The sequence below is a fragment of the Sorex fumeus genome, unplaced genomic scaffold (assembly GCF_029834395.1).
Source record: "Sorex fumeus unplaced genomic scaffold, SorFum_2.1 ptg000013l, whole genome shotgun sequence".
Classification (NCBI taxonomy): Eukaryota; Metazoa; Chordata; class Mammalia; order Eulipotyphla; family Soricidae; genus Sorex; species Sorex fumeus.
The window spans coordinates 18,694,229-18,708,408 of NW_026606070.1; the positions used below are offsets into that span (position 1 = coordinate 18,694,229).

A 14,180-nucleotide genomic window follows, 5' to 3' on the forward strand; every position below is an offset into this window, starting at 1 on the left:
TATCCAACCCAAAGTCCAGAAATTGCCACTGTATTTTTTAAGTCAATGAATAGAATGTGACAGTCCCAGTAATAGAGGAATCAAAAGATGGATTGATAATTCAGTGCATATTAGGTAAAATTCCTTAAACAACAAAATATCTAGCACCTTGATTATTCTAACAATAATCATACTGTTTCCTGTGATTAAATCATGAAATCACTTATTTGGAAGAAAACCTGGTCTTTTTTGCCTCTTAATACCTCTGGTCCTCCTATGACCGTATGTTTGCTTGATTTTCCTTTACACCAATTAGTTTTCCAGCTGTGTGCCTGACTGGGTTCTATTTGATTCCCTTCTACCAGCTATCATTCAGTTCAGTTACATTTACCCAGAGGTAGTATTGGTTTGCAGAGTTTCAGTTCCAAAGACTTCACACACAGATTAAAAGTTCAGTCTGGTTCCTGGTTGGTGTGGGGAAGGGGAGGAGAAGCCAAATACTACAGAGGCATCAGGCAAGGTCTGAGGAAAGGGGTGATAGTTTCCAGACCCTCTGTACCATGCCAACTTGTCCGTACTCTTCCGCATATTCACAGAACCAGAAACTCTTAAGGCCTTTCAGTATTTCTTACAGAGGTTTCTTTATGAAAGCATGGATGATTATTTAATCATTGGTGTCTATTGATGTCTTCAATATCTCCAGCCTTATCAGCCCTCACTTCTGCTCAGAATAAATGAAAGAAGCTGCTTTAAAGCAAAATGAAGCCAGGAATGAAGGTAGTTAAAAAGAAGACTGTTGTTGTTACTTCCAAGGGCAGGGTTACCTATGTTAGTAACCAAGTTTCTTAGAAATTAATGGTCACTCTAGCATAGTCACAAAACGGGTACTAGGGGTACAGAAACAGCTGAGGCCCCCTCCTCTTTGTAAATCTGTATCCAGAGTTGTGCACTCAGTGATAGGACAGATGAGAACAATTTTTGCCCAGCAGAAAAAGAAACTCTTCTGTTTCGTCTTGTGCTCTGAATTAAAAACTATTTTTCCTGTGATTCTTAGTTGTTGGCTTACCCTCAAGCAATTTGGAGGTCAACCTTATGATCATTTGTGGTCTAAAACTTCCAAAATTGAAACCAAATGTAGTAAATGCAATCCTACTAAGTAATACAAAACATAAAAAGTAGTATTAAGATGATGATACTCTGGGATGCCAGGTAGTAAGGAAAGTAACAGGCTGTGATCAGGAAATATTTTATTTGTATACCTCTGTCATTAACCCAGGTTCACATCAAAATTTCTCTGGTGAAAAGAAATTGTGAATGTAAAAAGTTTAAGAAGCTCTGAACTTGCGGGGAAGGCGTTTGCCTTGCATGCGGGCGATCCGACCCAGGTTGGATCCCTAGCATCCCATATGATCCCTGAGCACCACCCGGAGTAACCCCTAAACATCACCGGTGGACCCAAAAAAGAAAAAGAAAAAAAAAGGTCTGAACTAGACCATGCTTATATTATAATTTATAAAGACTCTTTAAAGATAGGTCACAACTGAATAACAAGGTTTAAGAGTACTTTATATCAAGGTTTAGTAAATAAAACAAAGAATTAGGCCTCCAAGAATTGCGAATAATACTGAATAATACTAAAGTTCAAGATGACTAAATACATAGTATGAAAATAAGATGCATAAAAATAGTCAAGTAGAGGGACCAGAGTGATAGCACAGAGGGTAGGGCTTCTGTCTTGCACCTGGCAGGATATGGTTCCTGACACTCCATATGGTACCCCGAACCTGCCAGAAATGATCCCTGAGCACAGAGCCAGGAGTTCAGCTCTTGAGCACCACTAGGCTTGGCCCCCAAATAAAAAAGGACATAAGCAAATAGAACTTACGAAAAACTTAAGCCCTGTGTAGTAAATGCTATGTAAATACATAGTTAAATTACTGTATCAGGGAATTTAATAGAAATCTGAGGCAATTACTGAGACTGCAGAAAACACTTTTAAATCAAATGACAGCTTGAATTTAACAAAACTCTCAATTTGGGGGATTAAAGTTCTTGAAAGAGAACATTAGGAAAAGGTAATAATCAGTTTATGGCTGAAATTACCAGCATTGATGAAATCAGGTTTCATGTGTGTAGGATTTAAATTTTGATTTTACCCTGTTTACAAGCCTGTAGTTCTTTCTTGGAAGCTGGCAAGAAATAGGAGATTCCTGGGTGCAAATAAGGACCTTGTTACTTAGAGTAATAGCATCATATTTGCCTCTTGCGATCTCAGATCTTACTGTTGGAGGACAAAGAATCCAGTGGGCTCCCGTGCACATAGACAGCAGAGAGGAGCACTGAGTTTAGGAAACTGCTGTATAGTTAGCAGCAGACAAGACTGCTTTTTGTTTCAGAGAAATAGACATTACTCATTATTCAGATTTGCACAAGGCAAACACAGTAATGAGAAATGAGCCCAACAAAGAATGATCAGCCACTTAATGACTTCCCTTGCGGGGCATACTTAAACAATAAGTGACCCGTGGAAGTGTATTTATTGACCGGAAGCACCACTTTCTGAGCTAGATGAGAAGAGGGAAGTGAAAACTGGTGAAGGGATTGGTGTTGAAACATTGTGTGTCTGAAGCTTAATCATAATTTTGTAATATCCTGGTGACTAATTTTTTTTTTAATAGAAAAAAATCCACACAGGGATAGTTGTCAGAAAACTTAGTTTACCACCTAATGGAGACCAGAACTTAGGGAAGTTTCAGACAGATGAGCTTAGTTCTGCTTTTGTGACTTGATAGACAGTTGACCTTGTCATATTTCACCTTTAAATCTGTATTACTTATGATAAGATTCTATTATAGAGCCTCTTTTTACTTATGGGATGATCCAAAAAAAATTGACACTGAGATCTGGAGAGATAGTACAGATAGGCATGTACTCACATATGGTCCTCCAAGCACCATCAAGAGTAATCCCTGAGCACAGAACCAGAAGTAAGCCCTGAACACCACCAGGTGTGGCCCAAATCCTCCCTCTGAAAATTAAATACTGAAATATTGAAAATTGTAATTTGTTAAATAGTAAAATTGGTTAGTTTCACTAATATAAACACAAAGCAAAGATTTACTAATAAGCCGATATTGATTCACAGAATTTTGTGGATATCTTTAAAAAATGTGGTCACTGCTCCTTAAAGCTAACATTAAATTATTTTGGTGGATGGGAGCAATAGTATAGCAGGTAGGGCATTTTTTTGCCTTGCATGTGGCTGACCGGGGTTTGATTCCTACCATCACATGTGGTCACCCTAACCTCGTCAGGAGTGATTTTCTGAACACAGAGCTAGGAGTAAGCCCTGAACGTTGCTGGGTGTGGCCCAAGAAACAAACCAAAAAATATATGTGTGTGTATAAGTATTATTTTAGTGACTAGGTTAGTGTTTCCATGGCAGTGATACCTAAAACAAATACATAGGAAATTAAGATTTGCCTCCAGTAGTGAATCCTCTGTTGATAATGAATTTAATGTGGGCAGAATTTCTCCGTAAGTTTTATGATTGTTTTTACTTTTGCTATTTATATTTCTGAAGATAATTTGTTGGAATGAAGTACAACAGGATAGTGTTTTATTTATTTTTTTAAAGAGAAACTAATTCTTAACAAAATGCAAACTGATGTGCCTCTGGTTCTAAGTTGTATATTAATAAAATACTTACAGATTTTCTAGTCTTTAATTTATTGTTTTCTTCTCAACAGTGTGTAGTATTGACTGAGACTAAACTTCCATTGCAGAAGAAAATCAATAATTTCTGTCGTTCTCAGCAACCTCCAATTAAGGTAAGTGTCACTTTGTAATGAGGTGTAGTTAACCAAAGGAGAATTATTAGATTTTGTAGCTTTATATTTAGATTTTATGGAAAGCTTTTTGTTATATGAAACTAGTCACAATACTTTTTAATTTTATGATATTCATTTCCTGTGTTTTAAAGTTGCAAGTTTGTCTTATATGCACACTTTCAAAAGTAAGGAAGAATTTAGAATTAGGAATTGCGAGCCGGGAGTGCAATGAGCCTTGGCATCTCGCGGGCCCAGGAGTGCTGTGCTAGAGGCAGCCCTCGAACTCTGTGCCAGAAGTCACCTCCAGCACGGGAGCAGCAAGACAGAAGAAGTAGCGATGGAAAGGATGAGAAATACTGAGTTAGTAAGCTTAAATTATAGTTGGTGGTGTCGGGAGGCTCTTGATTCTTTGAGCAAGTACTCAGTTGAAAATCTACTCTGTACCTGGTACTGTTCTAAGCCCTAGAAAAGTACACTGGTGATTAGAACATGCAAGTTTCCTGCTCATGAAAATCACCTGTCTGCAGGGGAAGTTAAATAAAATAAGTAAATTAAAGCAGGTTTGTAATGTGGTAGTTTCAAGTCCTATAGAGAAAAAAATAGATAAAGAATATAGAGTATAGTTACTTCATGATAGTAGGAGAGCAGTACATAGTTTCAGTCCGATCCCTGTTAGTATATTCAAGGCATTTTTTTTTTTTTAATAAAAAGGGTTTTTAGAAAGTATTGGGCAAAAGGAAGAAACTTCCGACAGGTGAGGAAGCACTTAGTATAGGTTTAAGTTCGCCCATAACATTCCTTAAGGGCTAGAGCACTAGCTCTGCATGGAGAAGCCCCAGGTTCAGTCCATAAACAGATGTGTCTCATTTCCTTGTTTTCTTTTATTCCTCATAATAGTGATTTATAGTTTGATTTATATAAGCCTTTTATTAAGCTTATTTCCAGGTACTTGATTTTTTTTTGAGGCACAATTTTGCAACTGGGAATTTTTTTTTTTTTAAATTGCTCCATTGTTTGCTTATGGGAATGCCATGGATTCTGGTGTTGAGTTTGTAAGTTGCCATGTCAGTATACAAATTTATTGTTTATCGAAATTTTTTTCTAGCATCTCTAGGGTTTTCCTCGAATCCTATCATCTGCTTATAGTGATAATTTGACATCTTATTTTTCAATCTGAATATTCATACTTTCTTAAACCTGGGTTGTTTGCATACAAGGCAAACACTCTTGTCTGCCATACTATTTCTCTGTCCCAGCAGAACCTTTCTTAAGGTATAGATAAACTTCTAATAAATAGCAGTAATCCTACATTTTAAAAAAAAAAAGGTATAGATAAACTTCAATTTCGGTTTTTTTTTTCATTTACAGTTTATCAGTGCAGATGTATATGGAATTTGGTCACGATTGTTTTGTGATTTTGGAGATGAATTTGAAGTTTTAGATACAACAGGAGAAGAACCAAAAGAAATTTTCATTACAAACATAACGCAAGTATGATTATATATGTATATTATCGCATATTTATATTTTTTTAAGTTGATGTGAAGTGTATTTTTAAAAGTTTATGTCAGTGAGATATAATGTGTAGTATTTTTCACCTGTTTTAGAGTGTTTTAAAATTATTCCTGAGAATATTCTGTTTGATTGCATTATATTATATAACAAGACTGGAATATTAGAATATTCTGGATTTCTCTCTAACTTGCAGAGTTTTAGTAATTGATGTATCATCATTCGCCTATGTCATAAATTTAAATTTTTATCCATAGGGACTGGAGAGATAAAACAGTAGGTCAGGGTCCTTGTCTCATAAACCAGTGACCTGGGTTGTTTGTCTGGCAAGTCATATGGTCCCTTGAGGCCAACCAATAGTGATCTCTAGCAAAATGAAGATTACACCCTGAGCTCAACCTAATGTGGCCCCCCAATTTTTTTTTAATTTTTAAAGTTTATTTTCAGAAAGTCATTCACAATAATTGATTACATTCAATATTTCAACACCAGTCCCACCATCATTACACCTTCCCACCACCATTGTTTTGAGTTTTCTCACCAGTATTAAAGCCTGCCCCACAGGCAGATGCTAGATAATTTATTTTGTATTGCTTGTTATGAATAGCATGAGATGTTGCACAGCCACGTAAGTGGTCATTCTGAAATTTTAAGTAATTGGGGTCCGGAGACATCTCTGCAGCAAGCTGCTCTGTTTCCAAGATTCATTTGCGAGTCTGTATCATGACTGTTAATGTGCTATCAATGGCACCAGGAGGCAGTTCATGGCCATGACAACCTCTACCTCATAAGGGCGTGGAGATGGGAAGGGGCGGCCTGTTTACAGCTCCTTGATGCTTGGAGTTTTCAGTCACTGGTCCCGCATACTTGGGTTTTTCAGGGCATTCATTCTCTTGCTTGGGGAGCTCAGGATGAGCCTATGAAGATGGGCCTTGGGGGTGGTGGCGATTGAGTTCTGGATGTTTGTGACTGCCAGGGTTCATTTGGAGCAGGTGGTTGTGGCCTAAAACTTTTTTAAAAATAAATAACGTGAATTTTTTAACCACACTTTTGTATTATGTAAGCTTAATTTTTTATTCCTATATTAGAGGAATCATTATGGCCCATTTGTACTGCTTTTAAAAAATTAAATCATTTGATTTATTTGAAAAAAATATATATGTGTGTGTATATATATACATATGCACACATATATTGATATATACAGGTACATATCAGTAACAACTATTGTAGTCATTTTGCACTACAACTCAGAAGAACCAAATATGAAGGAATGCCATAAACTTCGTCTAATAGCTTTTGTTCACTTATCTTCTTGCTTGATTTTTAAACCCAAACCCCTGTTACCTTTTTCAGAAAACTTTACTGAAAATATTTCTGCTTACAGACTAGTTTATTCATCTTTTCTTAAACAGCCTTTCTGTATTGTTTTGTTTTTTCCTGAGAATATCACACTATCAGAGCAAGGTCCAAAAACAGTATGATATTTAACAGGTGCTTTGTTTTGTTGAATAATACAGGAAATATAGGAGTTACCTATATTCAATCCAAGTGAGATGTTATAAAAATAAGAAAATAATATAAATGCTCCCATTTCAGTTACCTGCAATTTTTTTTCTCCTTGTTCATGATCTGTAAACTCCATTTTTATGAAATAGAGTTACATGGAGTTTACATGCAAGTTATAAATTCACATGGGTGTGATGGTAATTTATTATTATCCTAATTTTACTAGGCTTGTGTAGATTAAATTGTCACTTACTTTGGGGCCTGAGCAATAGTACAGTGAGTAGGGCATTTGCCTTGTACAGGGCCAACTATGTCCCACATAGTCCATCATGCCTACCAGGGTTGATCCCTGAGCACAGAGCCAGGAGTAAGCCATGAGCACCACAGGGTGTGGCCCAAAACCAATAATTTTTTAAGGTAATCACCTCTTCCACGTTTTGCATAAATTAAAATGTAATATCTATTCCTTTGTCCTATTTCATCTGTGCTCTTCAGTGAAAAGAAATTTTTTTTCCAGTTTTCATTGTAATAAGTAAGCAGGACTGCACAGTAATACTTCAAATGAGCAAGCATTATACTTGAGACTTAACAAATTTTAAATTTTCATCTTTATAAAAATGTATTCTTTCTAGCATTTCTCTAGTTATTCAGTTGCTCTTTTTTAATGCACACCGAAATTTTTATAACATGACTTTAAAATTTAAATTGGATACTTTGTATGTTTTTTATAAGTCATAAGAATCTTTGCATCTGTGAGATATTTAATTGTTGAATGTCTACAATCCCCTCCAAGCTTAAAGTTACATATTTTTAATATAAAAAGAAAATTGATCACAACAGATATGACAGTTTTTTTTTAAGACTTTTACTGAGAAAAGAGAAGGAAATGGAATTTGGTTGTTTTGAAAATGACCATGATGATATAATTTGTGTTTGAGATTTGGGATTTGAATGAAAAAAATGCATGAACTTGTTTTTAGTAGATTATTCTTCATTTTAGGCTAATCCTGGCATTGTCACTTGTCTTGATAATCATCCTCACAAACTTCAGACAGGACAGTTTCTAACTTTTCGAGAAATTAATGGAATGACAGGCTTAAATGGATCTACACAGCAAATAACTGGTAATTTGGTGTTTTATTAATTCACGTATGCATAGTTCTGATTCAGTACATTTATAACTCAGGTACTCGAGCGGGCCCAGTAACATCTCCATGGAGACTTTGCTGTTACTGTGTCTGGCATATCGAATACGTCACGGGGAGCTTGCCAGGCTTTGCCGTGCGGGCGAGATATTCTCGGTAGCTTGCCGGGCTCTCCGAGAGGGGTGGAGGAATCGAACTCAGGTCAGCCATGTTGGCTGCGTGCAGGGCAAACGCCCTACCGCTGTGCTATCGCTCAGGTACTAAACGTTGAAAACTCAGTCAGGTACTGTCTAGGTGTTGGCGTAAAAACATTCAATCCAAGTGAGATGTTAATGTTAAATAATATTATTATAAAATTAAATAGAGAATACAGGTATTCTAAGAACTATATTTAGCAGGAAAAATTACCCAGTGATAGGATAGTGACAGTGGGGACAGGATGTCTTGATTTTAATTTGAATAGTGCATTGGCTTAGAAAGGTGATGAAAGAATATTTTTGCAGACTATAAAAGACAACACAGTTCATAAAAATTCCTGTTTTGTACCAAAAATTCTTTGACTTTTGAGTGCTTTTTAAAATAGCAGTGGAGGACTGGAGCTATAGCACAGCAGGTAGGGTGTTTGTCTTGCACGTGGCCGACCTGGGTTCGATTCCCAGCATCCCATATGGTCTCCCCAAGCACGCCAGGAGTAATTCTTGTGTGCAGGAGCCAGGGGTAACCCCTGTGCATCGCTGGGTATGACCAAATAGCACTAGAGTGGTTATGAGACTGTTTAGAATATTTAGTAATTGATACTAGTTATTTAAGAAAACCTTTTTTCTTCAGGGCTAAAATAATATACTATTTGAGGTGGTTAAAAATGTATGTTCTATCTGTTTATCTTTACTTAATGAAAAGGTATATGGAAAGAGAAGCTTATTGTTGAATTTTTGAGTCAGCATGTGGTTCAAAAAGCAATTGAAAATTTTTACAGTGAAACATTTTCTGCCCATCTATAAGTGAAATTAAGTATACCTCAAAAAATGGAGGAAGGAGGGGGATGTAATTTTTTCCCCACTGGAGAAACCATGTTTTCTTTTGAGAATGTACCTCTCTCTCTACCCCTCACATTTCTCCAAATTTCTTGAAATCTATTTTACTTCTCTTTAAAGAAAAATAATAATAAAATTGGTGTCTTAAATTTCTGAACTATTTATTTCTCCTTTATTATAATTTCTAAATTTTTATATTTTCCTATTGATTTGACAAATTCTATATGAGTTGCAGAAAATTATCTAGCTCCCTATTCTTCCACTCACTTCTTCCCCATTCCACCTCCTTCAATTATACTGATACCTTAATATTTCAGTTTAGAGAAAATTAGCATCGTGGTGATAAATTTTCAGGCTTAAATTTCTATCACTTTGTAATTTTTTTTTTTTTTTAGTCATATCACCATTTTCCTTTAGCATTGGAGATACTACAAAACTGGAACCTTATTTACATGGAGGCATAGCTATCCAAGTTAAGACTCCTAAAACATTTTACTTTGTAAGTATTTTTTTTTTTTTGCGGGGCGGTGGGGGGGGGTGTTTAAAAAATAGTTCTTTATAGAAGAATGGTAAAAGAGAAAAAAATAGTATTTAGTTGAAGAAGGAATTCTTGCACATTGTTGGTGAGAATGGAAACTGTTCTAGCCCCTTTGGAAATCATTTCAAAGATTTCTGAGTATGCTGTAAAACCAGGAATTGTACACTTACGTCACTTACGTATTTCTCTAAAGAATACGGAGATTTTCTTTTGAAAAGGTTTATGCATTTTCTTGTTCATTACAGAACTAGTTACAAGAGCCCAAATATGGAAACACCTCAAGTGCCCAATGTTGACTGATGGGGGGGGGGGGGGGTGTATGTATGTATGTATGTATGTTTACACTATGGACGGTAGTGTTCAGGGATAGCATGAAATTTTTTTAAGTGTTTTTATTAAATCAGTGTGAGATAAACAGTTACAAAGTTGACCATGATTGGGTTTCAGTCATATAATGTTCCAACACCCATCCCTTCACCAGTGTACATTTCCCACAATCAGTGTCCCCAATTCCCCTCCATCCACTCCTCACCCCCTAGTCTGCTTCCACGGCAGACAATTTTCACCCCCCACATCCCCTGTCTCTCTCTCTCTCTCTCTCTCTCTCTCTCTCTCTCTCTCTCTCTCTCTCTCTCTCTCTCTCTTTTTCTCTCACTGTTTCCTTTTGGTCATTATGATTTGCGGTACAGATACTGTAGGTATAACATGAAATCTTGCCGTTTGTAACAGTGGATTTGGATGGTGCTATATTAAGTCAAATAAGTCAGAAAAAGATAAATTAGAAATGTTAGTACTCATGTGAAATACAAAGAACAAAACAAGGACAAACAAAAATAATCCAAAGCTAACTTTTGGATTTTGATCATGTAACACAGGTTGCCATTGGGGGGTGTATAAGATAAATTGTGAGGGGGTTCCAGTAGCACTTTGAGGTGAGAGCTTAGTTGTGTAGGGATATAGAAAAGGATTCCTGAAACACCTGATTAATGCAACTCAGGATTACCTTGACTAGGGAGGGGGAAAGGCTAGGCCAAACAATTCTCTTAAAGATGAAACAGATGTTGGTTTTCAGATTATTCCCACTTTGAGAATGGTAGATTTGTCTCAGGAAAACACTATTCACAAAAATATTTTTGGTTAGAATGCCAATGTATGATCTATGAGTTACCTCAAAGGAACTATATTTTTTTTAGTCATCAAAATTAAACTTTTTATTATTTCCTAAGACCAAAGTTAAAGCCAGTTATCATAGTTGCTTTAGCTTTTTTAATTTTAATTTCAATTTTAAGATGTAGTACATTATGTTGGAGGTGTAAAATCCTGTTCGTTGGGATTAAAAGGAAAATACAAGAATTTGAATAATGAAAATTCTTTATTTTAGTTTCAGAGAACTAAGAAATTTGTTTAAATCCTTAAGCAACTTCTCATTATATGCTAATACACCTCTGTTTTTCCTTGTAAGTTTAAAGCCCTTTCTTTTCCAGAGCTATTATTAGTCACAGTCCTCTACAATGCTATGTACAAACCAAAGCTAGAACAAGTAGGTGAAACACTACAGAGTGTAAGATGTGTTGTTGGATTACTTTCTGTTGCAGTTTTAAAATAGCTTGCCACTAGAGTAAAAGGTAAAAGTAAAGGCCCTCCCATTGATCACCGATTTGCTCGAGCGGGCCCAGTAACGTCTCCATTGGAGACTTTGTTGTTACTGTGTTTGGCGTATCGAATACGTCACGGTGGCATGCGGGCGAGATACTCTCGGCAGCTTGCCGGGCTCTCCGAGAGGGTTGGAGGAATCGAACTTGGGTCGGCCATGTTGGCTGCGTGCAAGGCAAACGTCCTACCGCTGTGCTTTCACACCACTAGAGTAAATTTCTGATTTGGTGGGTGTTGAGGTTTTCAAGGTTGGTCATTTTGAATGTTTTTTGCTACATATAGTAAATTTTTAATTTTTTTTTTTTGTACTGGATGATGCCGGTAATTGAATTCAAGGCCTTACATATGTAAGGGCAAGTGCTTTACTGCTGAGTCACATCTCCAGCCCTACACAGGATAAATTTATTTCAGGTTTTTTAGATGTAACAAGTCTTGATAATTTAATTTCAAAATAGTATGATTGAGCCTTTCAATTTAAAAAATAAATTTAGCCAAAATCTGGAAAAAACCCAAGTGCCAAAGAACAGATGACTGGTTAAAGAAACTTTGTTGCATCTACACAATGGAGTACTACGCAGCTGTTAGAAAAGGTGAAGTCATGAAATTTACATACAAGTGGTACTACATGGAAAGCATTATGCTAAGTGAAATGAGTCAGAAAGAAAGGGACAGGCATAGAATGATTGCATTCATCTGGGGAATATAAAGTTACAAAATAGGAGACTAACACCCAAGAATAGTTGAGGTAAGCACCAGGAGGTTCACTCCATGGCTTGGAGGCCAGCCGCACATGCTAGGGGAAAAGGGTGTTGGAAGGATCCTCCCAGGATGGAAGATGCATGCTGAAAGTAGACTATAGACCGAACATGATTGCCACTCAGTGCCTCTTTTGCAAACCACAGCACCCAAAAGGAGAGAGAGAACAAAAGGGAATGCCTATGAGGGGGTGAGGGGATACTGAAATCATTGGTGGTGGAAAATATGCAGTGGTGGAGGGATGAGTACTCGATCATTGCATAACTGAAACCCAAGCACAAAAATTTGTAAGTCTACAACTGTATCTCGTGGTGGTCCACTAATAAAAATTAAAAATAAATAAATAAAAACTAGATTTATGGGGTATGCATTGTCTCATTCATCAGTTTATTTCTTATTCCCAAGTTTACTATGTAGCACAGGTTTTTTTCATTTAACATTTACAAAGTTGAATTGTGAGATTAGGTATATTAGTCAGGGTATACTCTTTGCATATATATACCTGTTTATGCCAGGTACTTCGTTCCCCCCACCCTTGCTCTGTTCCTACCCTCACACTCTCCTGTCCTGTCCCACCCCTCCTCACTTCCGCCCACCTTATCCCCACCCCACAAACTCCCATATCCCCCCACCCCCAAAACACCACCCTGTGTAGTCCTAGTGGCCCCTGAACCTACTTCTGTAGGCCTGCTGGGCTATAACCCAGTTGGCCACTCGTCACCAGAAGTGGCCCTGGGCGGGGGAACGTGTCACCAGACAAACAGTAACAGTGAATGGTAGCAAGTTTATGTGTAGTCGGAATATACTGTGTCAATTTTATCTCAAGCCTTCGGGAGGAAAATTCCTTGTTGGACTTGAGAGATAGTTCAGAATTAAGGTGCTTGTTCAGTCGCCCAGGAGAAGTCCCCAAGCACCCCAGGTGTGACACAAAACTCATTTTCCCCATAAAGAAAAATAGATTTTTCTTAGTGTTCTGACATGCTGTAGCATGTTTTGTCAAGTGATCACTTGCTTGCTCAGAAGTAATAGTTTTCTCTCCCCACTCCCTTCCTCTCTCCCTTTTAGGAACCATTGGAGCAGCAGATAAAAGATCCAAAGTGCCTAATTGCGGATTTCAGCAAACCTGAGGTAAGAAGATTGGACTTGAGGATGGACTTTGGTAAACAGTAGTAAAGTTTACATGGATTAACCATGTCTACCTTTTTATCAGATCGTTTAAATAAAGATGATAGTCACATATCTAAAATTGACTTCCAGGGATTAAAAACAAAAGACTTTATATTATGAAAAAATTACAGGAAAATAAAAGAAAGTGTCTCTTTCTGGTGGGATGGCCACACCTATGATGCTCAGGGCTTACTCCTGGCTCTACTCAAATTACTCCTGACAATATTCGGGGGAATATGGAATACCAGATCGAACCCAGGTCAGCTATGTGAAGGCAAATGCCCTACACACTGTACAGTCCCTCTGACTCTGCTGCTAGGATTTCTTAGTAAAAAAATTATTGTAATAGTTTATATAAAGGTGAGCTTATTAAAAGTTTTTTTCTGGGGTTTTAGAGTTCTAATACCTTGCACACAGACTCAAGCCCTCCATTGAGCTGATGGCCTGACTGGCTGCAAACTGCCAGGAGCGATCCCCCCCAGTGCTGCTCTGGAGCCCCCTCCCCCCAACCCATCTTTGTAAAGAATTTTTTGAGTGCTGTAGAGTTTTATTTAATGCATCCCACCACCCCATCCCCCAGAAACTTTAAAATGCAGATGGCTGGATTTAATTTTGTAACAGTGAATATATTTACGTAAGGGGAGAATTTATATTACCAGTGTCGATTTTCATAAATGTTGACCAAAGATTAGAAAGTCTTGCACAAGCGTTTTTGTTATCCTTATTCACTTAATATTCTTATCAGTTGTAAATGAATGTCTAGTAAAAATAAATTACACCATCTGAAATTGAAACTTTGATAATGGCCTCCTGTTGTTCATCGATTTGCTTGAGCGGGCCCAGTAACGTCTCCATTTTGAGGTTTCTTGTTACTGTGTTTGCCATATGGAATACGTCATGGGTAGCTTGCCAGGCTTTGCCGTGCGGGCGAGATACTCTCGGTAGTTTGCCTGACTCTCTGAGAGGGGCGGAGGAATCAAACCGGCTGGGCTGGCTTCGCACAAGGCAAACGCCCTACCGCTGTGCTATCGCTCCAGCCCCAAAAACTTTGATGTAC

At 37.4% G+C, this 14,180-nt stretch overlaps 1 protein-coding gene across 1 annotated transcript in view; it reads left to right on the forward strand.

Moving 5' to 3' along the window:
• Positions 1-14,180, forward strand: part of UBA6 (ubiquitin like modifier activating enzyme 6) — a 76,376-nt gene that overhangs the window by 24,175 nt on the left and 38,021 nt on the right. Inside the window, exons 7-11 of the mRNA XM_056111301.1 lie at positions 3,729-3,809; positions 5,178-5,300; positions 7,831-7,954; positions 9,405-9,508; positions 13,022-13,084. Coding sequence (XP_055967276.1) covers positions 3,729-3,809; positions 5,178-5,300; positions 7,831-7,954; positions 9,405-9,508; positions 13,022-13,084 — 495 coding nt within the window. The remainder of the gene's footprint in view (positions 1-3,728; positions 3,810-5,177; positions 5,301-7,830; positions 7,955-9,404; positions 9,509-13,021; positions 13,085-14,180) is intronic.